The sequence below is a fragment of the Pongo abelii genome, chromosome 13, assembly GCF_028885655.2.
Source record: "Pongo abelii isolate AG06213 chromosome 13, NHGRI_mPonAbe1-v2.0_pri, whole genome shotgun sequence".
Classification (NCBI taxonomy): domain Eukaryota; kingdom Metazoa; phylum Chordata; class Mammalia; order Primates; family Hominidae; genus Pongo; species Pongo abelii.
The window spans coordinates 62,377,328-62,401,184 of NC_071998.2; the positions used below are offsets into that span (position 1 = coordinate 62,377,328).

General features: G+C 41.6%; 1 protein-coding gene across 2 annotated transcripts in view; it reads left to right on the top strand.

The window, feature by feature from the left end:
- The window catches only part of C13H9orf85 (chromosome 13 C9orf85 homolog), a 75,855-nt gene extending 63,266 nt beyond the window's left edge, over positions 1–12,589 (top strand). Inside the window, exon 3 of one of the 2 annotated variants that reach the window (XM_054520046.2) lies at positions 6,861–12,589. In XM_054520046.2, the coding sequence (XP_054376021.1) occupies position 6,861 (1 nt within the window). In that variant the 3' untranslated portion in view covers positions 6,862–12,589. Of the gene's footprint in view, positions 1–904; positions 1,242–6,860 lie in introns of those variants that run through there. The other variant, XM_054520045.2, reaches the window with a different exon arrangement.
- Positions 12,590–23,857: the final 11,268 nt, after the last annotated feature.

A 23,857-nucleotide genomic window follows, 5' to 3' on the forward strand; every position in this document is an offset into this window, starting at 1 on the left:
GTGAATGAATACTAATTCCTCAGACGACTTTACCAGGAAAAAAATTTAACAAAGAGCATCACCTAGTGACATATATTAATAGCTGCATTTCATTCCTTAGTGCTAAGAAAGATTGTTTTGTATTTTAAGCAGACTTTATTATATTTAGTTCCTTTACATATATTTTTAGGAATTAACCCTTCTAGTCCAAAAGCTGTTTGTATCATAACATACAGAAATGAGATGAAGGCTTTGTTTTAATGAAATGAATCACTTTAATGTAGTGCATTGATTTGTTGCACCTTGATATCTGGCAGGAGGATATCAAGACTGCATTCACATATTCTGAAATATTACAGTGCTTTATTATAGAAGTGCCAAAGCTCTGATCATAAAACTTATATGAGGAGCTTTTAAGAAAATTATTGGCCGGGCACGGTGGCTCATGCCTGTAATCCCGGTACTTTGGGAGGCCGAGGCGGGTGGATCACGAGGTCAGGAGATCGAGACCATCCTGGCTAACGTGGTGAAACCCCGTCTTTACTAAAAATACAAAAAAATTAGCCGGGCGTGGTGGCGGGCGCCTGTAGTCCCAGCTACTCGGGAGGCTGAGGCAGGAGAATGGCATGAACCCGGGAGGCGGAGCTTACAGTGAGCCGAGATCGCGCCACTGCACTCCAGCCTGGGCGACAGAGCAAGACTCCATCTCAAAAAAAAAAAAAAAAGAAAATTCTTATTCCTGGGATATTGTGGTTCATTTGTTCTGGAATAGAGCCCAGGATTTTTTTTTTTCCAACTCCTCAGGTGATTCTGATCATCAACTGCAACAAATACAATTAGCCGCATGTGGCAAAAAGCCATTCCCATGCCTATTCTCTACATACTAGACTATAGTACCCCCGTTGTCACGTTTTCTCTTTCACAGCCTCTCTTGCAACTAGGAGTATCCAGCATATGAGGGGAATCTGCTGAGACAATCTGGGAAAGACTTACCTCACTGACAAGAAGAAAGCACTTTTCTAACAGGCTGTTTCTGCCTGAATATGATTGTGAGGAAACATGATGTCTAGAGCTTGCAGCCATGATAGGGATACCAAACGAGCTGCAGAGACAGTGATCCAGAGCCCTGACATTGTGAAGCTGCTGAACTAACAAGCCCTGGGCTCACCCACCTCTAGAATTCTTGTAAGATAATTACATGTCCAGAGCTTTTTCAAGCACCCATGTCTGTAGAAAAAAAGTTTTTAAATAAAGTTTCTTTTGTTGTAAAAAAAAAAAAGTTAATTACATGTCTCATTAGACATTTAATGCATAAGCTGTTGCTAATTAGAAATTCTGTTACTTTCAGCCAAATGCATTCCCAGCTGATACTTCAGCAAGTTTTATAACCCTATTTTATAGCACTTACGTGCTATGGCAAAAAGAGATCAGTGTATCAAAAAATGATTCATTAGTAATGAAGGCTTATCAATTTGGTTGGTTGATTACATTCTGCAAAAGAAGAATTGATATACCATGTATACAAGATTATATATGTAAGACCTAAATCTTATATAAGATAGATCTTATACATATTATACATTTATAATGTAAAATTAAAACTGATAGATGCCACATTTATGCAAAGTTATAAATATTCCATGATCCTAAACTTTTTTTCTTAAGTGAAATGTATAACAATATTAACCTTTAACACATCTTTGTCCCTTCCTTTTACCCCTCTTTCTAGGTCTTTTCCTTTCCTTGTAACATTAATCCTGTATTGAACGATTGCCCTGTAATTGTGGCATATAATTTTTTTCTCTCATATTATTCAGATTTGTCAGCAATACTGAATGTTACAGGACCACTTTCCACAATTTTTACTGGCTACACTGATGGAATCTAGGGGGTTGGAATTGCTTACTTATCTCTATGCTAGTGAGTCCCACAATTTTGTCAATCATCATACCTACTGAAAAAAATAATACCTTTCCAAATCTCATACATGAGACTTCTTAAGGAAGTAGTCTTTTTAAGGAATTAAACCGCAATTACATATGTGGTTGCACCTTTTATTTCTACATAATCTTAAAAATTAAGAAAAGTTTATAATTTAAAAATAGCTTCCTTACAAAGGAAAAGCATTCTATGCATTATCATAGAATGTTGTTTATAATTGGTAGTTAATTGGTACTAATAAGGAGGGTTTAAAAATATATTGGTTGTAAAAACACAAATAGTACGTAAGTGCTCAGAAGTTGACTAAGTGGTACAAGTGGCACAGTATTTCATCAAAACTTGGTTTAAACATTTCTATAACCTCTAGCAATGTTAATTTGAAGTATATGGATTAAATTTTAATATTAAACATTTATATGTAAATCATTTAAATATTTTAAATGAACTTTTTAATTTTTTGAGATGGAGTCTCACTCTGTCACCCACGCTGGAGTGCAGTGGCACAATCTCAGCTCACTGAAATCTCCGCCTCCCAGGTTCAAGAGATTCTCTGGCCTCAGCCTCCCGAGTAGCTGGGATTACAGGTGCCCGCCAACATGCCCAGCTAATTTTTGTATTTTTTAGTAGAGACAGGGTTTTGTGATGTTGACCAGGCTGGTCTCAAACTCTTGACCTTAGGTGATCTGCCTGCCTCAGCCTCCCAAAGTGCTGAGATTACAGGCATGAGCCACCGCGCCCGGTCACTTTTTTTCATTTTTAAAGTAGATCAAATGTCTTTGAATTCAACATAAGTTGTAACTAACATTTTTTAAAATATAGTTTTTTTTATAGATACCTTGAGCAAAAGAATCCAGACACAAGATATTATATACTTAATGGGCCACATTATGCAAAGTTCAGAAATCGTTTTAAGTAACTTATGGTGATAGACATCAGAATAGTGGTTATCTTTGAGGAGGTGGTATTGACTGGGAATGTGTATAAGAGGGGAACTTCTGGAATGCTGGAATCATCTGTATCTTGATCCAGGTGGTAGCTACACAGGTACAGAAATATAAAATTCAGCACTTAAAATTTGTTTATTTTGACTGAGCATGGGTAGATCACGAGGTCAAGAGATCTAGACCTTCCTGGCCAACATGGTGAAACCCCATCTCTACTGAAAATACGAAAATTAGCTGGGCATGGTGGCACGTGCCTATAGTCCCAGCTACTCGGGAGGCTGAGGCAGGAGAATTGCTTGAACCCAGGAGGCGGAAGTTGCAGTGACCTGAGGTCGCACTGCTGCACTCCAGATAGAGCGAGACTCCGTCTCAAGAAAAAAAAAATTTTTTTTGCTTATTTAATTGTATGTCAGTTTTACCTCAATTAAAAAGTAATAACACTTTTAAAAATAAATTAGTAGTAATGTATTGTTGTGAAATCCATGCCTTAAAATGAAACAACATAAATCTTGACTTAAACAAGAGTAGTAGATAAAACCACTCTGAGGCAGAATGATCTGAATCTTACCACTGTGACCCTGTTCTCATTTCTTTACCTTCGTGACGTTATGTTGTGTGTGCCTTTCTTTGAAAAATGAGGGCTGTAATTTCTACAGTGTAAAGTTATTGTGAGTATTAAATATGTAGAAAACACTTATCATAGTAGGTACTCTCTTCATGATGTTTATAAATATTACTTGATACTTTTTGGTTGAGACATTCCTTTCAAATCATCCTAGGGGGTTTTGTGGGTGTAGGAAGCAGGTAATCTTGAAACTCTTGGATGGAGGTAAAAGAAAGAAACCTGGAGATGGAATTCTTATTACACTGAAAGGGCAGAAGCAAACCCCTCCAATGAAAACATTTATACAGGAAAGTCAGGCTTGCTATTCACAGTTTTTAATACTTGTTGAGTTATAGACTCTTAAATAATACCACCCATAAATGTGTGAGTGCAATAGCAAGCTTTAGAAAAAATATTGACAGTAACAACTTTATAAACTGTCCATTATTTCTTTGTCAAAACTATAACTATTGCTAACTGTAATTGATATCACACACACACCAAGGAACTTGAGTAAATCAAGTGATCAAAAAATTGATATTTTAAAATTACAAAATTGAACTAAAAATAGAAAGTGAATTAGAAAAACATACTCCATTACACTGAACTTTTATTCAAATTCTAAATTTGCATTTTAAATTACAAATAAATTTTTGGCATAATTCAGTATGACCTTATGTATTCCACTTTTTATTTTTACTTAATTGTTTAATATAGTTACAAATTTATTTGTGACAAATTCTTTTTTTTTTTTTTTTTTTTTTTGAGATGGAGTCTCACTCTGTCACCCAGGCTAGAGTGCAATGGCACAATCTCAGCTCACTGCAACCTCCACCTCCCGGGTTCAAGTGATTCTCCTGCCTCAGCCTTCAGAGTAGCTAGGATCACAGGTGCGCGCCACCATGTCCGGCTAATTTTTGTATTTTTAGTAGAGACAGGGTTTCACCATGTTGGCCAGGCTGGTCTCGAACTCCTGACTGCAAGTGATCCGCCCATCTCAGCCTTCCAAAGTGCTGGGATTACAGGTGTGAGCCATTGCACCTGGCCTATATTTTTTCTTTAATCTGTAAGAGTTATTTATTTCTTTTGCCATTATGAAGAAAAATCACAACATGGGAACAATGACCAAAATAACTGAAACAGGAAATGAATTGGCCCTGGGGAAATTGCCGTGACCAGCTGAGGTTAGAAAAGATGATCTAGAACAGGACAAAACTGACATCCCTTAGCAGAGGATATTACAACATGTCCGCAAAGTCAGGAAACATAAGATAAAATGATGTTTAAAACTATATTATTTACACTTCCAAACAGTGTACTGTACTCAATGTGTTTTCTGGCTAAGTACTCTAAATTTAAAGCAATAGGTCCAATTGTGACTCTGGAAAAACATATAATGGGTAATCTGGAAACACAGGGAGAATAGTTATTATATACTTCACCCAAAAACATTCTGAGCTTACTATTTAGAAGTGTAACTAAACAGTTACACACTGTTTAAAAATAAGTTTCTCCTATGTTTCTCATCTCTGCAACACTTGTGGCTGCCAGCTGACACAAGGCAGGTGCAGTGTGAGTGGCTGCCAGTGGACAGTGACAAAAACAAGACTTATTGAAACAAACAAGTGTTTCATAAATAATTTGGAAACAATTTTGGAATCCCTTTCTTGGCCATGGAAATAGTACATTTCAGATCCTATTAAGTGGTTTATGTGTGGGAAATCCTCAACTGGTAATGCTGGAAATGCTTAATGATGCTATACTACTGTCTGTAAATGTGAGAGGATATCCAACAGAAAATGAAAATCCCAGAGGAAGCAAGCCACAGTGAGGGGCCAGGCTGTCTCTGCAGGGTCATGAATATTTGATATAAAGTTCGCATTGTAGCTGTGTGGTTACACAAGCAGGTACAACTGAAATGGGCCCTAGGGGATAGATTAGAGAAAAATCAGGAATCCACAAAACAGCTCCATAGAATGTTTGGACCAGCATCTAACCAGTCAACCTTTGTATATTTTCCCAGTCATACGGCATCCTCTTTTTCTATGATCCACTTGTCAAGTAAATTTTGCCTGCACATGGGACATGCTTCTAGTCTGAAAAATAAATCATGTTCTTCCCAGCTGTAAACTAATTGCAGAGATGACTAAAAACATCATGGAATTGAACTTAAAGCAGCAATTTTGCTTTTCTTGGTTCACTGCTGCATTAAGGAGATGGAAGCTTTAGAAGGAGTTTCAACTCTGGGGTCACTGTCCCTTGAGTGAGACTCCACATGTATGGAGGAGCTGGTGATTGTATATCTGCACTTAACATTGTTAGTAGACTGACTACTATATCTTGCTATTTATATTCTATTTTTATATGTAGTAGATGTGATTAGTTAAGTCCAAATTCAATTAAAATTATCACGGTATTCCTGAAATTATGTATTTCCTCAATTTATGCTTAAAGTTCAATTTAACTATTGTGGGGCTGTGACTTTTTTGCTGTTAAAAAGGGATTCTTGGCCTGGAAATGGTTGGGAATTACTGATAAAAATACCAGCCTTCATTGTGCTGTAAAGTCAGTTAAATTGTATGAAAGCTTTTTTCATAGTGATAATTGTCTCTATATTTTTAAAATGCTTTATTGAGGCATAATTTACATGCATAAGACTCACCAATTTTAAGTGTATAATTTAATGATTTGGTAAATATACAAGCATTGCGCATTTATCATCACAATCCAGTTTTAGAACATTTCCATCATCCCAAAATGATCCCTCATGCTCATTGGTAGCCACTCCCCATTCCCACTCCCCAGCCCCAAGCAACTTAATCTTTTCTGTGTCGATAAAATTGCGTTTTATGAACCTTTCATATAAATGACATCATAAAATACGTAGTCTTTGAGTCTAGCTCCATTCACCTTACATGACATTTTTGAGGTACAGCCATGTTAAGACATGTACCGATAGTTCATCATTTTTTTTTTCTGAATAGCATTCCATTGTATGGACATACTAATTTTGTTTACCCCTTCAAATTTGGATTGTTTCCACTTTGGGCTATTATGAATGATACTGTTGTGAACATTTGCATGCACAATCTTTTTGTGGACATATGTTTTCATTTTTCTTGGATATATACACCTAAGAGGGAAATTAGATTGCTGGATTGTGTGGTAAATTCATATTTAGTTTTTAAGGAACCACCAAACTCGTGGTAATATCTGCACCCTTTTACAATCCTAGAGCTTTGTGAGGACTCCACACTGAGGAGGCTCCAGATCCTCACCAACACTTGTAATTGTCAGTGCATTTTGATTTATTGTCATTCTAGTGTGTGTGAAGTCTCACTGTGGTTTTAATTTGCATATTTCTTTTTTTTTCTTTTTTTTTTTTTTTTCAGATGGAGTGTCGCTCTGTTGCCCAGGCTGGAGTGCAGTGGCAGGATCTTGGCTCACCACAACCTCCGCCTCCCTGGTTCAAGTGATTCTCCTGCCTTAGCCTCTCGAGTAGCTGGGACTACAGGCGCACACCACCATGCCCAGCTAATCTTTGTATTTTTAGTAGAGATGGGGTTTCACTATGTTGGCCAGACCGGTCTCAAACTCCTGACCTCATGATCTGCCCACCTCAACCTCCCAAAGTGCTGGAATTACAGGTGTGAGCCACCATGCCTGGCCTAATTTGTATATTTCTAATGACTCATGATGTTGACTGAGCATCTTTTCTTTTCTTTTTTTTTTCCCCCCCTTGTTTTTTGAGATGGAGTCTTGCTCTATAGCCCGGGCTGGAGTGCAGTGGTGCCATTTCAGCTCAATGCAACCTCTGCCTCCTAGGTTCAAGTGATTCTCCTGCCTCAGCCTCCCCAGTAGCTGGGATTACAGGCACACACCACCATGCCCAGCTAATTTTTGTATTTTTAGTAGAAACAGGTTTTCACAATGTTGGCCAGGATGGTCTCCATCTACTGACCTTGTGATCCGCCCCCCTTGGCCTCCCAAAGTGCTGGGCTTACAGGCATGAGCCACCACACCCAGCCGACTGAACATTTTTTCGTGTGTTTATTAGCCAATCCTATATCTTCATTGGTGAAATGTCTATTCAGATGTGTTGCCCATTTAAAAAATTGGGTTGTTTGCTTACCATTGAGTTATGAATCTTTTATATATATTCTAGATACAAGTCCTTTATCAGATATAATTTGGAAATATTTTCTCGCAGTCTGTAATGTGTTATACATCAATTTTAAGATATCCTTCACGTTAAGAAACTAACAGTGTGGATAATAATCCTGGTATTGACAGAGGTTTGGACTCCTGATGCCGGAAAGACTATCTGCTGCCATGCCTGGGCACGTACTGCATCATTTACAAAACTGTGGAGCACCTGTTGTGTGTGCAGTTGTGATTTCTTATAGATTTTTAGAATTGGAAGGCATGTAAAGAACACATAGTCTGGTACGTTGCCTCAGTAGGTAAGTCAGTATGAACTTCTAAGAATTTTTGTTTTGTTCTGTATTGGGTCTATTGCGGGTATGTCCAACGTGACAGGGGAGGTAAGGGAAGTGGCATCCCCTGAGATTGTGATTGAAATGGGTTTCATCATCTTTAAGTCAAAGTGAGATGCCAGTAATAGGATATATGTATATATGTACTTGTGTCTCTGTATGTATGTAAATAAACAAACATGCTGGAAGGAGGAGGTGATTCAATCAGGGACTTCATGAAAGAGAAAAAGAATAACTGGACCTTCCTTTAATGATGAAAACTGTTTATACAGCAAACCATCAAAGCCAAAATGTGAATTTTGGTATTAGCCTGATTTTTCCTAAGAAACTGTTGATGTAATCACTGTAGTTGCAGAGATTGTTTTGGTATATTCTAGACCCTCTTTGTTTTGTTCTGTTTGGGGTTTCTTCCCCCTCAAGTTGCTCTTATCCACCACTAGGCTGGCTGCCTTTTATTCCATAGCAGACAGTCCTTAAGTCTTTGCATATGTCCTTATTCAAAAATTAATCTTCATCGGTTTTTTCCTGCAGAAAACAGTTTTTTAAATATCTTACATAAGAATGCCCTGCACCTGCAATCTCTGGCTGATGCGGTTTCCTTTCTCTCTTCTCTGTTCCCATTGGTAGAATAAATCAGTTCCTTCTTAAATCCTGAGCTGAAAATGTCCACACTTCCCAGAAGTGTACTTTAGAATCACCTGTAACATGTATTTAAAATACAGATTCCCCAGCTCCACGGGCAAAGCTCTCCTGCCATGTGACACCCTGATACAGTTCAGGGAGCCACTAAGCCAGGCCAAAATGGCTCAGCAGGCAAAGGTCCAAGCTGCCAGGGTATTATGTCATTACGGCATGCTTAGCATAGCTAGGAGGACAGGCTCACACCCAGTCCCACAGCTGTTGCACTACAGACTCAGGCACAGGGCTATCTAACTGGCAGATGTGGGCCACAACTGTTGGGGACAAGCCAGCCATATTTGGGAAAATCTTATTGTAAGGGGCAAGTGTGAGTGAGATTTAGGAGTCATGGGAAAATACAGCAACACAGTAAATCTTGTGTTATGGGAGAGATGTGGAAGAAAGAGATAAACTACTGGCCAGGGTGTCTCCTGACCGGGTGACTTGCCACCATATGAGCCAGGCAGGTTGCGGCAGTTCTGCCTTTGGGAGGTGGCTGGAGGAGGGGAGGAGAGAGAGGCATGATGAAGACAGATGCACCCTTTCCTGAGCAGGGGTTAACATTCAGGGTGCCGAAAGGAACTCCACAGCCTGTTTCCCATCTCTCTTGTCCTCATCAAGTACTGGTCCTCGTGTATGTGTTCTGCTTCCACTTTCTCAGGATGTTTACGTATTTGCAAATACGTTTATGGAAAAGAGTTACCTCACCCACCTCTCCAAACATCTATTTGTTTTACATTTTTATTGCGGGGGAGTGATCTCTTTACATAGCTTCAAATGGCATAACATTCAGCAGTATCCAAGCTTAGATATATCTGATGAGAGGAAAGTAATCGTGAGGCCTTTGTTCTAGTTACAACTTTGTCACTATCTGACTCCATGACTCCAGCAAATTGCTTCAACTGTCTGGCCTGCAGTTTTTTTCTTGCGTTAAATAACAGACTTAGTCTAGATCGGTGGTTCTTATCATGTGGTTTCCGGACTAGCAGCATCAACATTACCTGGGAAACTTGTTAGAAATGCAAATTCTTGGGCTCTGCCCTAGACCTACTGAAACATACTCTGTGGGTGGGGCCCAGCATTCTGTGTTTGAAATGCGATTCTGATTATTTGACAAAAGTTTGCAAACCACTGGTCTAGATAAGTAGCTCTTAGCCTTGGCTGCACATTAAAATCATCTGGGCAACTTTTATAACCTACCAATTCTGGCCTCTTCCTCCAAAGATTCTGACTTAAATGGTTTCAGATGGGGACCATTGTTATGTGGTTATAGCGGACGTCTAGGTGCTGTCTGAGGTCTTTAAAACTAAAAGTCAGTGTTTCCCAGCCGTAAATGCATGCCTCTAGACCTGGCCTTCTCAAGCCACTAGGTGTTGCTATAATAGAGAAGAAAAGGCATTTTCAGAACTGTCTTTGGATATCAACGAGGAGGAGGAAAATGTATTTCTTAACTTCTGATAAGAGATTTTTTTAATTTTAATCTGAGTGCAATTTGCTAAATATTCATTTGCAACTTGTTAAATTTATTCAAAGAAATTAAATGCCCATAAATGACAGAAAGAATAAAGAATTGTGATATATATTTACAATAAAATACTCTTTAGCAATAAAAAGAAATAAACTAGTGATGCGCATTATAACATGGCTGAATCTCACAACATAATGAACCAAAAAGAACTGGACACAAAAGAAGTAATATCGTATCATTCCTTTAAGTGAAAATCAAACACAGGTAAAACTAATCTATGGCGATTGAGGTCAGGATAGTGATTACCCTTGTGGGTAGGGTGGTGATAATTAGAAGAGAGCACAAGGAACCTTCCAGAGTGCTAGAAATGTTCTACTTCTCGATCTGATGATAGGTAAGTACATATACACACACTGCACATAAATATATATATACACTGAGCCATACTCTTAAATTTGCACACTTTACTCTATATACGTTACTCGTTAGTGGTAAAGATTTACAAAAAATAAAATGTAATCCTCAGGTGGAGTAACTGGTACCCCAGCCCACCATCACTTGGTATATTTTCCATCTACCTTGGTATTTGTACCATCTGTGGTCACTAAAAGATGAACATAGCACTTTGATTTCATGTTGATATTAAGTTAAAATGTATATATCAATGTCTATGGTCCCAAATTGAGAAGGTAATGGCATGGTCTCTATTTATTTAAAGGTTTAGTTTGTTTTGAATATTTGCATGCCTGCAGGACCCACATTCTGCAGCAGTACCCATGGGTGATTGAATCTCTTCAAAACCATCTGCTGTCTCTTCCTTACTCCTCAAATCTTGTAAAAGGATCTAAGAAATAAAACTGCCTGCTCTTTACTGTCTGCAGAAGAAGACCTCACCCCTTCACCTGTCAGTGACAGGAGGTCAAATGCATCCTAACAAATCAAGGTGACATTAAAAAAAAAAATCATTCTGTAGCAGGAAGAAACAAGTCCCTGCAAATTTCAATAAGCCACTGACTATTTAAACAAGGCATATTAGAAAGGCATTCAGGGAAGAAAAATGTGTTAGGGAAATGAAAACCAGAGTCACTTAGCAGAATGCAGAAAAATCCTTTGGAAAGGGAGTCTTATCATAATAGATGGGAAATTACCGTCCGTCACTCAGCTATCACTTTAAAGCCACAGGCTGGGTGATCTCACTTCAGTGAGCACATCTTAAGCACTGTTCATCAAAAACACAGGCTGGACTAGCTGATGTCTACCTATGAAATCATTCAAAGAGAGCCGAAATCTTTGTTCAGCTGGGACTGTATTAAATGTTGTCAGTTTTACCTGATACCGTCTTTTGAAATGCTCTGCTCTGTGCCATTATGTTCCAGTTACTTTGATGTCATTCTGTTGGAGTTGGGTAGAACACGTAGGGCAGCTATTTTTTTTTTTTTTTTTTAGATAAAAAAAAGTTTTTTAAGGGATGGGGTTTTGCTATGTTGCCCAGGCTGGACTTGAACTCCTAATTTGTGGGCTCAAGGGATCCTCCCACCTCAGCCTCCAAGAGTAGCTGAGACCACAGGCACATGCCACCTGTTAACTTAAAAAACATCACAAATCTACAAGTTTGGAAAGGTGAGGAGACTTTATTTCTTATAAGGAGTTATAGTTTGCAAGGTGGCATCCTGCAGGCTGGGAAGCACAGCCTCCAGGCAAGACCAGAGACAGGCACTTCGAAGGAGGAGGGGTTGGGGTAAGAGCTTTATGATGAATGGGTTGGCTAAACATACATATTCAACAGGTTACAGGAGGATTATAAATATTCATGAAGGTGGTCCTGACGCATGCATATTTAACAAGCATGCATGTTAGGTACAACCCATGTTCACTTTGGGGTGGAGACTTAACATTTAAATGTTAGGCCCTATACATAACATTTAAAAATTAGGTCCTGTACATCAGAAGGTCTTTTCAGGACATGAACGCACATAAATGCACAACCTCTGTAAACCAGCCAGAACCAGTCCATAATCGGTGATCTTATCAGGGGAAAGTTATTGAAACCAGTCTCTTGTCCAATCAAGGCTATAGTTGCGGCTGGTGCAACAGGGTTCAGTTAGTCATGGTTGGCATGAGCTTCAACTTTTTTTTACTATTGCTTATCTCAAGACTAGCATTTGTTTAGCTGCTAGAGAAAAAGAAAACCCTTGTGGCAGTTAGAGCACAGTTTATCCTTTAAGTGTAGGAGTGCATGACTTAACTCTTGCCTGGCATAGCCTAGGTCCTGTTTATAATTTGGTATCTTATTGCCACAAAGAGTCTGTTCTATCAATCTTATGATCTTCATTTTAGCATTAATGCTGAGTGGTAATGGTGCCATGCTGTTACTAGCCCCAGGGTACTGTACCATGCTTAGTGAATTCCCTATGCCCTACTCATATCCTTGTAAATAGTGCCTTTATTAAACTCTGTTTAAGCTATCCAGAGTATGTCATCTATTTCTTTCTGGAATTTTTTTTTCTTTTTTTTTTTTTTTTTGAGATGGAGTCTCGCTCTGTCACCAGGATGGAGTCTCGCTCTGTCACCAGGATGGAGTGCAGTGGCGTGATCTCAGCTCACTGCAACCTCCAACTCCCTGGTTCAAGCAATTCTCCTGTCTCAGCCTCCCAAGTAGCTGGAATTACAGACATGCATCACCACGTCCAGCTAATTTTTGTATTTTTAGTAGAGACAGTGTTTCACCATGTTGGCCAGAATGGTCTCAATCTCCTGACCTTGTGATCCGCCGGCCTTGGCCTCCCAAAGTGCTGGGATTACAGGTGTACGCCTGGCCTTTCTTTTTCTTTCTTTTTTTTTTTTTTTTGATGGAGTCTCACTCTGTTTCCCAGGCTGGAGTGCAGTGGCGCGATCTTGGCTCACTGTAACCTCTGCCACTTGAGTTCAAGCAATTCTCTTTCCTCAGCCTCCCAAGTAGCTGGGATTACAGGCGCCTGCCACCGTGCCTGGCAAATTTTTGTACTTTTAGTAGAGATGGGGTTTCATCATCTTAGCCAGGCTGGTCTTGAACTCCTGACCTCGTGATCCACCTGTCTCAGCCTCCCAAAATGCTGGGATTACAGGTGTGAGCCACCGCATCCGGCCTCTGTGGGATCTTGACTGACATAGAAATTGCTACTACAGGTGGCCCCAGGAGAAAGACACTCAGATTGGGAATCTTGGTTTGGATAGTGCATTTACTTACTTGCCAGTGGTAAGTGCCACACAGATAACCCCTGTCATAGGGCAGCATCATGGTTATTCACATTATCACTGTGTGGGCATGAGATGAAGAGCAGGAAGAGGGCAAGGCATTGGAAGATCAAGTACTGTGGCACTGACATTACGGTGATTAGTAATGATTATATAGACCATGGGACCACCTGGCTTCTTTTGACAGTGCTAGAAAGTATATGAAGAATAAAGGAAAAATGAAACGGTGAGTTTGCAGTTGAGATTGTAAGTGGATAATCAGAAAGCCTAGGTGGCAGCTTTTGAAGGATGAAGTGTCTCCTATACTCACAGAGCAGATGACACTGTGGGCCACATCCAGTTCCTAATGCTGAGTATTATAACAACATTTAATTGGGTTGCACACCAACTTCACTAGGCCTTTTCTGCCAAGGTGAGGGCACTGATAGAGGAGTGGAGTTTAAAACAGGGGTTGGATCAATGTGGGTAAAGCAGAATTTTGAAACTCCAGACTCCCTTGGACTTCCCTAGCTATGCGAGGGAACTCTGCCTCCACTATTTGAGAGAAGCAGTTCTTACCTACATAAAAATTTTTCAATACCTGCACCTGGGGCAGTTGTCACACAAGCTGAGGCCAGTGCCCCTCAGGACCTCCCTCCACCCAACACCTGCCCCTCATTACTACTAGGCCTTTACTGAAAGGAATTACAAGTCCTGAAGTGAGTAGTGATAGCCTGTACACAGAAAGAAGTTTAGATCAGGATTGTACCAAACTGTATTGTCAGGAGCCTGGGGAGCCCTTAAGGGGTAGTGAATCCTAAGGATGTTAGACCAAGGAGAAAAAATACATGGCTTTATTGAGCCACACTCACAGAGATGGGTTGGGATTTAATGTATTGCATGGGCCACCCAAGAGTGACATTAATGATCTGCTAATTGAGCTTGAACTCATGGCCTTGGTTAATTGAGCTTGAACTCATGGCCTGGAGCCTTGAAACTCAGTGTGGTCTGTGGATAGGCAGCAGTGGCATCACCTGGGAGCTGAATGGAATCCTAGAATCTCAGAATCCGCCCGAGACCTACTGAAGCAAAACTCTGTATTTTACAAGCCTCCCAGGTGATTTGTGTGCATATTAAAGATTGAGAAAAACTTCTCTAGGCCTCTGATATAATGAGGTTGAAATATCAAACAGTGGCTTCCACACCGTGTTCCCAAACAACAGGGTTGGCATCATCTGGGAACTCAGAAATGCAAATTCTCAGACCCCACCCAAGACCTCCCGAATCAGAGTTATGGGGTAGGGCACATGAATCTGTGTTTTCACAAGCTCTCCAGGGGATTCTGATGCACAATCTTGTTTGAGTCGGTTTCATGACCTGCTTATGGCCTATAGTTAATTAGGTCAAAATGTTGGAACTTCCCTGGCATACCAAAGAGCAGTGCTTCTCTATTACAAACAACTACTCAGCCACCCTCTCATCTGCTTGTCACCAAAGCCGCAGGAAGTGCATCAGTGGGAAGATACCAACCTGCTTGAAAAGGTGATGACTCTCCTTGAGAGGCCAGAGATAACCTTGGGGGAAATTGCAAAAGTACTGGGTTTTCTGATCTCATGGGAATATGGGATCCCAGAGGCTTGAGGCCAAATGGCAGCATTTAACTGTCAAAGACAGTTGAGTACACCAGCTACAGTAAGTCACAGAGACAGAGGTAATTAGAGATTTTTGGCCCACAGGCATCTGTGGCAACAACTAAATCATTATAGGATCTCTTGAAATCTATGGTCACTACTGAAGTTCTTCTTGATATATACAGGTGAAAAAATTGGGGCTATACTGGGAAAACCTCAAATCTACATAATGGGAAATCTTGGTCTCTTAGGTCCCAGATCTAAGCCAAAGCCCCTCAACAGAGGGAAAGAGTGGATCCTTTGAGGACGGATGCTATAGTAGAGGCATAGCTGTTTATCATGAATGATCCATCTCCTCTTCCCTGGAAGAACCTACTGCCATTTACTTAAGAAACTATACATAGAGCAAAGAGAAATAACACACCCTCTCAGGAGTTACTAGATACTTACTCTGAACAGACATTTATCCTAGGAGACCTGAAAAATGCCAATGGGGTCCACCATTCAGATTACTGGTGGAGTCTGGGCCCAGGTTCATCTTACGGTTGGTCCAGTAGGACCTTGGATCCACATTGTGGTTATTTCCCAGCCTTAAAATATACAGTGGGGCTAGAAATACTTAGTAACAGGCAGACGCCCATATTTGTTACCTATTTATGGAGTGAGAGTTACTATGGTAGAAAGGGCCAAGTGAAGACCCTGGAACCACACCACCACCCTCCTTCATGATAGTAAGCTGAAAGCAATTCCCCATCCTTAGGGGAGTTGCAGAGGTTGGTGCCATCATCGAACACTTAAAAGATGCAGTGCTTTGATCCTTATCACATGCTCATTCAACGTACCTGTTTGGCCAGTGTAAGAGTCAGACAGGTTATGGAAAATGATTGTGTATCACTGCAAACTTAAACAGATGGTGATGGCAAACATAACAATGATCTGGATGTAGTATCTTTACTTCAACAAATCAATATGGCCCTAGTGTCCATTTACAGTCGTTGACCTGGCATATTCCTTTCTCCCCTATTTTCATAATTAACAAAAATCAGAAGAAGTTCACATTTTCAAGGCAGGGCAACATTATACCTTTACTTAGTTGTCTCCAGGCCACATGAACTCTCCTGGTCTCTGTTATAAAACAGTCTAAAGGGCCTGTAATCAACTCGATACCCTACATCGTGTCACTCTCATCTTTTACAATGATGACATAATGCTAGCTGGAACTGGGGAACAGAAAGTAGCAAGTATCCTAGATGTCTTAGTAAGTCACATTCATGCCAGAGGATAGGAGACAGAGTCCATGAACATTCAGGAGCCTGCTGTATGTGTAATGTTTTGAGGGGTGCAATAGCCTGGGGTAAGTCTCTCACTTTCTAAGAGTGAGAAGTAACTTGCCCTGCTTTGCACTGATCACCACAAAGGGGCACAACATTTTTGGGGCTTCTTTAGATTTTGGAGGCAACAAGCCACATTTGTGCATACTGTTTGAACCCATCACCTAGGAAGCTGCGAAGCTGACAGTTTGGAGTGGGATACAGAGCACGAAAGTGTTCTGAGGCAGATCCAGACTGTGGTACCAGCTGTCTTGTCACTTGAGCCTTCTGACCCCACAGATTCAATGATACTCAAAATACCTTTGACCAACAGAGGTGTCTTATGGAGCCTCTGGCAATCCTCAATAGGAAGCTCATGACCTGCTGGTGATTATTATCATTGGAAGGTGGCTCTGGCTTGCTCCTGCACCTTGGTAGAGCCTGAAAGCCTTATCATGGGCTGCCCTATGTTTGTATGACCCAGACTACCCACCATGCATGGGAATATCCACTGAACCATAAAGCTGTTTATATGCGCAGCAGCATTCCATTTGTTAAAGCAAACTAAATATGGCCTGAGAAGGACTCCATACTTCTATATTTGAGTCCTTGTGGATGAACTGTAACCTAGCTTAATAGTCGAACAAAATTGAAAACCTAACTTAAGAGTATGCGCCTGTAACAATAACTGAGTCTTGGCCAATTCCAGCAGCCATACTTCAACCACTCATAGACTGCTAAGTGTTCAAACTGTGTTCAAATAAGGCAAACGCCAACCTGTAACCAATCCAGCTATTTCTGTACCTCACTGCTGATTTCTGTATGTCATTTCCCTTTTTTTGTCTATAAATCTTCTTCCACCATGTGGCTGCGCTGGAGTCTCTGTGAATCTGCTGTGATTCTGGGGGTTGCCCGATTCGCCAGTTGTTCATTGCTCAATTAAACTTCTTTAAATTGAATTTGGCTGAAGTTTTTCTTTTATTACATTACACATGGAAGTGGGATACTTGCAATCAACCTGCTTGTGCAGTTTACTTGGCTCCCGAACCTACATGAGTGAAGCAAACTGCACAAGCAAGAGGCCTGGCCTCCTGCATTGCCTGGTCCTCTGCTTCACTGCCCTCCCTCACCTCATACACATGGCCCCAGGGGAAGATTTCTGTGACCACTTGATGGAGGAAAATGGGTCTAGTTTACTGACAGGTCTTCCAGGTACGCTGGCTTCTGTAGCATAGATTCATTCAGGGATAGCCGTGAAAAACCATAGCAAACGGAAATCCGCCCAATGGGCAGAACTTTGAATGGTACTTCTGATTGTCCACTTTGTGTGAAAGAAGAGATGGCTCAGATCTCAAATGATTTATAAACAGTAGGAAGTAGCTTTTCCAGATTGTTAGGGACTTGGAGAAAACAATTGAGGAAAATTGGTGTCATGAAGGCTTGGGAGAAAAGCATGAGAAGGGATATTTCAGAACAGATGGTGGACAAGAAAACCTGTCCTGTGGATGTCAGGTAATCTCTTTCTCCAGTCACTCTAGTGTTTTCTCAATGAGCCTATGCACAAAGTGGCCATAGTGGCAGGAATAGAGCCAGCGATGAACTCAGAGATGTAGACTTCCCCTCATTTTGTCACCATCACTGCTGAGTGCCCCACCTGCCCACAGCAAAGGCCAAATCTGAGCCTCTGATATGATACCATTCCCAGGGCCAGCAGCCAGCCATCGGGTGATACATTGATTACATTGGGATTCTTTCATTATGGAGGGAATAGTGGTTTGTCCCCCACAAGATCTGACACATATTCTGAATAGTGATTTCTCTTCCTTGCTTCCAGCACTTCTATCAGAATCACTGTCTTTGGACTTAGAGAATTCCTGATTTGTAGCCATCATATCTTACACAACATTGTCTCTAATCAAGGGACTCATGTTGTGGCAAGGAAAGTAAAGAAATCAGTTTGCAGCCGGGCGCAGGTGGCTCACGCCTGTAATCCCAGCACTTTGGGAGGCCGAGGCGGGCAGATCACGAGGTCAGGAGATCGAGGCCACCCTGGCTAACACGGTGAAACCCCGTCTCTACTAAAAAATACAAAAAAGTAGCCGGGCGTGGCGGCGGGCACCTGTAGTCCCCTGGGGGCTGAGGCAGGAGAATGGCGTGAACCCGGGAGGCGGAGCTTGCAGTGAGCCTAGATTGCGCCACCGCACTCCAGCCTGGGCGACAGAGCGAGACTCCATCTCAAAAAAAAAAAAAAAGAAAGAAAGAAATCTGTTTGCACTCCTGGAATTCATTGATTTAACCTGTGCCCCATTACCTAGAATAACCTGGCTTGATAAAGGGTAGAGTGTCTAGACTACTGTAGATTCAATGGAACCAACTCTGTAAGTTTGGGTTGCTGTCTTCTTTTTTTTTTTGAGACACAGTTTCACTCTGTCACCCAGACTGGAGCACAGTTGTGCAATCTTGACTCACTGCAACCTCTGCCTCCTGGGTTCAAGTGATTCTCCTGCCTCAGCCTCCCGAGTAGCTGGGACTACAGGCATGTGCCACCACGCCCAGCTAGTTTTTTGTATTTTTAGTAGAGACGGGGTTTCACCATGTTAGCCAGGATGGTCTGAATCTCCTGACCTCAGGTGATCCCCCACCTTGGCCTCCCAAAGTGCTGGGATTACAGGCGTGAGCCACCGTGCCCGGCCTGGGTTGCTGTCTTACCAGTACATGCTTTACATCATCAGTGAACGTTAAGAGGCCCTCTTCCCCAGAGCCAGAATGCATAGGAAACAAGAGGTGGATGTGGGCGTACCCTCTCACAGCTGTACCTAACAGCCCTTTTAAGATTTTGCTTCCTTTCCCCACTATCCTGAGTTCAAAGGATTTGAAGATGCTGGAACCTGTAGAAGTTCCTCCACCAGGAAATATGGTGATGATTCCAATTACTTGGTAGCCCTGACCATTTTAGGCTTCTCATGCCTCTGAGCAAACAGGCAGAGAAGAGAGCTATCCTACTGGCCAGAGTGACTGATCCTGATACCAGAAGAAATTAGGTTATTACTTCACAATAAGGGAAAAGAGAACCACAGCTGGAATGCAGAGGATTCACGGGGGCATCTCTTTAGTTCTCGCTTACCTAATAGTCTTACTCAGTAGAAAACATGGCCATCCAATAAAACAAGACCACTAAGAACTCAGACTCACCAGGAATCAATGATAGAGCTACCCCACAAGATAAAGAACCCCAACCAGCTGAGTTCTGACAGAAAACACGAAACAGGTGGTAGAGGAAAACAGCGACTGGGCACGGTAGCTTACGCCTGTAATCTCAGCACTTTGGGAGGCTGAGGCAGGTGGATCACTTGCGCCCAGGAGTTTAAGACCAGTCTGGGCAACATGGTAAAACTTGAGCCCAGGAGTTTAAGACCAGTCTGGGCAACATGGTATTTTTCTCTATGAAAAATACCAAAAAATTACCCAGGCGCGGTGGTGTGCGTCTGTGGCCCCAGCTACTCAGGGGGCTGAGGAGGGAAGATCCCTTGAGTCTGGGACATCAAGGCTGCAGTGAGCTATGTTCGCACCACTGTACTCTAGCCTGGGCAACAGGAGTGAGACCCTGTCTTGAAAAAAAAAAAAGACTGAATTGACATCGCCAGAAGATGACACAATTACTGGTGAGCCTTTGCATATCTCTTATGTTGGGGACGTGAATTTTTCACTTGGAGGACAGGAGTGGATGCTTAAGGGAAGACAGGAGAGATTGTAATGACAGTTTCCTTTTGGCCTTGCAGATACACACTGTCCCTTTCTCCCCCAGTGCTATTCCCAAGAGGTTGACATTTAGGGGCCACAGCAACCCGCCTTCTATGATTTCTGATTTCTTGTGGGTTTGGTCTTTGGGAAGCATCCACAGGGAACTGGAGGAAGAAGAGGTTAGAGGATTTATTCCCTTGTCTCCCTGCATTAAAGGTGGCTGCAGGCTGGTAGTGTCCCTCAACTGAAAGCCCTCTCCACACAATTGTCTAAGTTTCTGGGTTCTAGTAATCACTAGAAACCACTCTTTCCCTGTCTCCTTTAGGCCTAGGCAGGACTAGGCTTGGGGTATTGTCCTATTATGAGTTCCCTGTACCCTATTCTGACCTTCTAAATTGTGTATATACTTAAATTTTTCAAATTACCCAATTTGAGTGGGCCATCTGCTTGTCAGATTCCTTATAGACTCATTATGTGGACATTTGTGTAAAACATGAAAGTCATTTATTTATTTTTTTTTTTTTTGAGACAGAGTCTTGCTCTGTCGCCCAGGCTGGAGTGCAGTGGTGCAATCTCGGGCCACTGCAAGCTCCGCCTCCCTGGTTCATGCGATTCTCCCACCTCAGCCTCCTGAGTAGCTGGGACTACAGGCGCCCACCACCACGCCTGGCTAATTTTTTGTATTTTTGTAATAGAGACGGGGTTTCACCGTGTTAGCCAAGATGATCTCAATCTCCTGACCTCGTGATCCGCACGCCCTGGCCTCCCAAAGTGCTGGGATTACAGGCATTAGCCACTGCGCCTGGCAAAAGTCATTAAATTTTTAAAAGCAAATAAGGGCTGGGTGCAGTGGCTCACGCCTGTAATTCCAGCAGTTTGGGAGAGTGAGGCAGGTGGATCACTTGAGCCCAGAAGTTCAAGACTGGTCTGGGCAATATAGTGAGACCCCTCTCTACAAAAAATACAAAAAAAAAAAAAACAAAAAAAAAACTAGCCAGGTGTGGTGGTGTACCCAGCTACTCAGGAGGCTGAGGTGGGAGGATTGCTTGAGCCTGAGAGGCAGAGGTTGCGTGGAGCAGTGATTCCAGCCTGGACAGCAAAGCAAGACCCTGTCTCAAAAAAAAAAAAAAAAAAAAAAAGCCCGGGGCGCAGTGGCTCACACCTGTAATCTCAGCACTTTGAGAGGCTGAGGTGGGTGGATCACCCGAGGTCAGGAGTTCGAGACCAGCCTGGCCAACATGGTGAAACCCTGTCTCTAATAAAAATGCAAAAATTAGCTGGGCATGGTGGTATGCCCTTATTATCCTAGCTACTCAGGAGGCTGAGGTGACAGAATTACTTGAACCCAGGAGGCAGAGGCTGCAGTGAGCCAAGATCGCATCACTGCACTCCAGCCTGGGTGACAGAGTGAGACCCCCTCTCAAAAAAAAAGAAGTAGTTAATAAGCCTAGCTTTCTCTCCTTATCTTTTCCTTTATCAATCAGACCAGGGCTTAGAGGGAATCATAGCTCAGGGAGTGTGGTACTTAGGTTCAGGAGTCCTAAAGTTGCAGCTTGGGGCTTAGGAGTCTCAGGCTTAGAAATTCTATTTTAAAATCTGTTAAAAAATCAATTAATATGAGCACTAATTCAGCTATGGGTAACCACTTGCCTTTGGCTGGTGTGTCAGTTGAAGGGCAATATTTCTAGGAGAAATGTATCTTGTGTTCAAAGTAACTGACCCATGAACCTTGCAACATATTAATACATATATTAATGTATTATATGTACATTAATATGTGTATGTACATATAATACATATATTAAATATCCTAGCATGGCTAAAACTAAAAAGACTGACCATGTCAAGTGTTGGCAACAATGAGTAGTTACTAAATGTTCATACGTTGCTCATGGGGATGTAAAATAGGACAACCACTTTGGAAAACACTTTGAAAAGTTAAACATTCAATTAGCTGGGTGTGGTGGCGGGCGCCTGTAGTTCCAGCTTCTCCAGAGGCTGAGGCAGGAGAATGGCATGAACCCGGGAGGCGGAGCTTGCAGTGAGCCAAGATCACGCCACTGCACTCCAGCCTGGGCGATAGCAAGACTCCATCTCAAAAAAAAAAAAGTTAAACATTCATCTACCATATAGTCCAGTCATTCTACTCCTAGTCATTTCCTCAAGATAAATGAAAGCATATGTCCACCCAAAATGAAAGCATATGTCCACCCAAAGTTGTTCATGACAATTTTATTTACAATAGTTCAAAGCTGAGGAGTGGGGAAAGCTAAATGTCTATACATAGATGAATGGATAAACAGATTGTAGTATTTTCATGCAGTAGAATACTACTCAGGAATAAAAAGGAATAAGTGATTTTTTTTTTTTGAGACAGAGTCTTACTCTGTCACCCAGGCATGAATGCAGTGGCACCATCTTGGCTCACTGTAACCTCATCTCCCAGGCTCAACTGATTCTCCTGCCTCTGCCTCATGACTAGCTGGGATTACAAGTGCACGCCACCATGCCCAGTTAATTTTTGTATTTTTAGTACAGACAGGGTTTCACCATGTTGCCCAGGCTAGTCTCCAACTCCTGACCTCAATTGATTTGCCTGCCTCAGCCTCTCAAAGTGTTGGGATTACAGGCATGGGCTACCATGCCTGGCCGGAACAAACTATTAATGTATACAGCATGATGAATAAATGAATCTCAAAATAATTATGCTAAATGAAAGATGTGATAAACAAGAGTATATATTGTATGATTTCATTTATATACAATTTTTGAAAATGCAAACTAGCCAATAGTGACAGAAAGCAGATCAGTGCTTGTCCAGGGAAGGAGGCATGGGGAGTGGGAGGGTTGAGGGAGGCATTAAAAAGGAACACAAAGAAACTTTTCAGGGTGATAGGTATATCTAGTATCTTGATTGTGGCAATAGTTTCATATCTCTCAGCATTTGCTTGTAAAGGATTTTATTTCTTCTTCACTTATGAAGCTTAGTTTGGCTGGATATGAAATTCTGGGTTGAAAATTCTTTTCTTTAAGAATGTTGAATATTGGCCCCCACTCTCTTCTGGCTTGTAGTGTTTCTGCCGAGAGATCCACTGTTAGTCTGATGGGCTTCCCTTTGTGGGTAACTCGACCTTTCTCTCTGGCTGCCCTTAGCATTTTTTCCTTCATTTCAACCTTGGTGAATCTGACAATTATGTGTCTTAGGGTTGCTCTTCTCGAGGAGTATCTTTGTGGTGTTCACTGTATTTCCTGAATTTGAATGTTGGCCTGCCTTGCTAGATTGGGGAAGTTCTCCTGGATAATATCCTGAAGAGTGTTTTCCAGCTGGTTCCATTCTCCCCGTCACTTTCAGGTATACCAATCAAATGTAGATTTGGTCTTTTCACACAGTCCCATATTTCTTGGAGGCTTTGTTCATTTCCTTTTACTCTTTTTCCTCTAAACTTCTCTTCTCGCTTCATTTCATTCATTTGATCTTCAATCACTGATACTCTTTCTTCCGGTTGATCGAATCGGCTAGTGAAGCTTGTGTATGCATCACATAGTTCTCATGCCATGGTTTTCAGCTCCATCAGGTCATTTAAGGTCTTCTCTGTACTGTTTATTCTAGTTAGCCATTCGTCTAATCTTTTTTCGAGGTTTTTAGCTTTCTTGCGATGGGTTCGAACATCCTCCTTTAGCTTGGAGAAGTTTGTTATTACCAATTTTCTGAAGCCTACTTCTGTCAACTCGTCAAGGTCATTCTCCGTCCTGCTTTGTTCCATTGCTGGCGAGGAGCTGCGATCCTTTGGAGGAGAAGGGGCACTCTGGTTTTTAGAATTTTCAGATTTTCTGCTCTGGTTTCTCCCCATC